The sequence below is a fragment of the Psammomys obesus genome, unplaced genomic scaffold (genome assembly GCF_907164565.1).
Source record: "Psammomys obesus unplaced genomic scaffold, mPsaObe1.curated_primary_1811, whole genome shotgun sequence".
NCBI lineage: Eukaryota > Metazoa > Chordata > Mammalia > Rodentia > Muridae > Psammomys > Psammomys obesus.
The window spans coordinates 12,918,218-12,920,642 of NW_026585689.1; the positions used below are offsets into that span (position 1 = coordinate 12,918,218).

The 2,425-nt window shown below is 34.3% G+C and overlaps 1 protein-coding gene across 1 annotated transcript; it reads right to left on the bottom strand.

Annotated features, from left to right (window-relative positions):
* Nucleotides 1–793: 793 nt before the first annotated feature.
* LOC129666439 (olfactory receptor 187-like) lies at nt 794–1,723 on the bottom strand. The gene has a single exon (XM_055593546.1). The coding sequence runs from the start codon at nt 1,721–1,723 to the stop codon at nt 794–796; it is 930 nt and encodes a 309-aa protein (XP_055449521.1).
* Between the last annotated feature and the right edge of the window lie 702 nt (nt 1,724–2,425).

Sequence of the window (2,425 nt, forward strand, 5' to 3'; positions counted from 1 at the left end):
CCAAGGTTTGTTTACAGAAATACAGCACTGCTCATCAGAACAGACAAATGTGCTATGATTCTCCAAGCTATCAATTACATTATATTCATCTCATTTTTCAAAGGAACTACACTGCTACAACAGCTAATGTATTTATGATGTCATAATGAATAATGTACACACCTGTCAAAGCATTTTAATTTGATTTATTTTATCACATTCGAACATTTTATCAAAAGTCATTGTATGATTTAGAATTCATTCCAAATATTTTAAGGAAATGGATACATAGACAAGAGTTCATTGGAATGCTAGCTCTGTGGAACAGAGATGGGTGCAGTGGGTATGAGCACCCTCTGAACAAGGTGAGTAACAGAGTCTGCGTCCCCATCAGCATAGCGTAGACATGTAGTAGAGAAAAGCTTCACATTGCATCATTGAGAAGATCATGACCTAACATATGTCTGTGACATCAACGGTGTGGGGGTATAGAAAGATGATCGCTGCAGGTAGCAGGTTAAAATTCTAGCTCCAGGTTCACTGAAAGGTGCTCTTTCAAGAAAATATGTTGGAAGAGTGATTAAGCAGGACAATTGACCCCCTTCATCCTCTGCACAAGATTCATGACCAAATATTGACTGATACATAAGCATGCCTAGACCATATACATACACACACAAAACAGCAGCAGCAACAACAACAGTTCTAGGTTAGGTTCAGTACTGAAATATTTTGACTGTACAAAAAAAGCCACCTTAAGCCTGCACAATTTTGTAATGTTTTAATAAGAGTACGTCAGATAATAATATGCAACCTAAGTATTTCTCTTTAAAAATCTTTCCAGTGAATTTTTTACTTGCTTGTTTCTCAAACTATAGATAATTGGATTCAGTACAGGAATTACAACAGTGTAAAATACAGAGTCTATCATATCTTGATCATTTACATGTGGAGAGGAAGGACGCACATACATGAAAAGAAGAGGGCCATAGTATAAAGACACAGATAGGAGATGGGCTCCACAGGTGGAAAAGGCTTTCTTTATGCCCTTGATAGATTTCTGCTTTAAGATTGAAAACAGAACAAGTGTATAAGAGACAAGAATCGTTGTAATGGTGAATACCTGAATTGAGCCAGATAAAATAAAAAGCATCAGGTAATTGAGAGAAGGGTCATTACAGGAAATCTTTAACAGTGGCATAACATCACAATAAAAGTGATGTATTATGTTAGAATTACAGAAAGTTAGTCTGAATAAAAAGCCTTCATGAATTAAAGCATGAATAAATCCACCTACAAAGGACAATATTGAAAGTTGTACACAGAGTTTATTTGTCATGATCAATGGGTAGAGCAAAGGTTTACAGATGGCTGCATAGCGATCATAGGCCATTGCTGCCAAGAGAAAACATTCTGTGGTTGCACTGATTACAAATGAAAAAAACTGTATCATGCATTCAGAGAAAGAGATCACTTTACTCTTGGCAAAAAAGTCTAGCAGCATCTTTGGAGTCACTGTAGATGATAAGCAAGTATCCACAAAAGCTAAACTCCCAAGAAATAAGTACATAGGAATGTGAAGGTGAGGGTCATTCCAGATGAGAGTGATCAGACCAAGGTTCCCCACAATGGTGATGAGATAGATGGCCAAGAACAGCAGGAACAGGGGGATTTTCCACTGTGGCAGATGAGCGAGTCCTGTGAGAACAAACTTTATCAGTAGTGTTGCATTTCCTATTACCATATCCTCACTGGATCTCCCTGAAATGAAAAATGATTGATGTCACACAGCATCCACTTACATGTATAACATAAAATATTGAGTAGTAGAATTTAAAAAGCAACTATGTACTTATCCGAATGAATACCAAGTTTAATTTTATATGTTTCATTTTACATATATCATTTCACTATACAAAATGAAAATTTCTTCAGAGTGAAGATATTATTTCAACTCATTTTTCCAATAAAATTTTGAATACATCAACATACTTAAAGAAATCTATATCTTTTAAATTTATGTGAAAAGTATGAAATTATAAACTGGTTAGGTGTGCAAATTCTGTATCTATGCTACAGATTAGTAATCAATGTAAGAGATATTTTAAGATCCTATATTATACAATGAATTCATCTGATGAGTCTTAGTCAATTCAAATACTCTAATTTAATACATAGTGGCCTGGGATTTTTTTTCATAATTTATTATACAGAAGTAGAGAAAATCAATATCTGGTAGGGAAAATAGGGGTTAGAGGTTAGTGATATAGAAAACTATGTACCTAAAGACTCCTGTGTATAGCAGAATTATCTGGGAACATTTTTTCAAATTGTAGATAGTAAGATTTAGTTATAAGTTGGCTTAGGAGTTTATAAACAAGAATCTAATGGCCAATCCTTATGAAACATCTCAGGATTAAATTAAATGCAAATAAAATATTGAACT

Coding starts and splice junctions, on each gene's coding strand:
- LOC129666439 (XM_055593546.1), bottom strand. CDS start 1,723: ATGGTAATAGGAAATGCAACACTACTGATAAAGTTTGTTCTCACAGGA.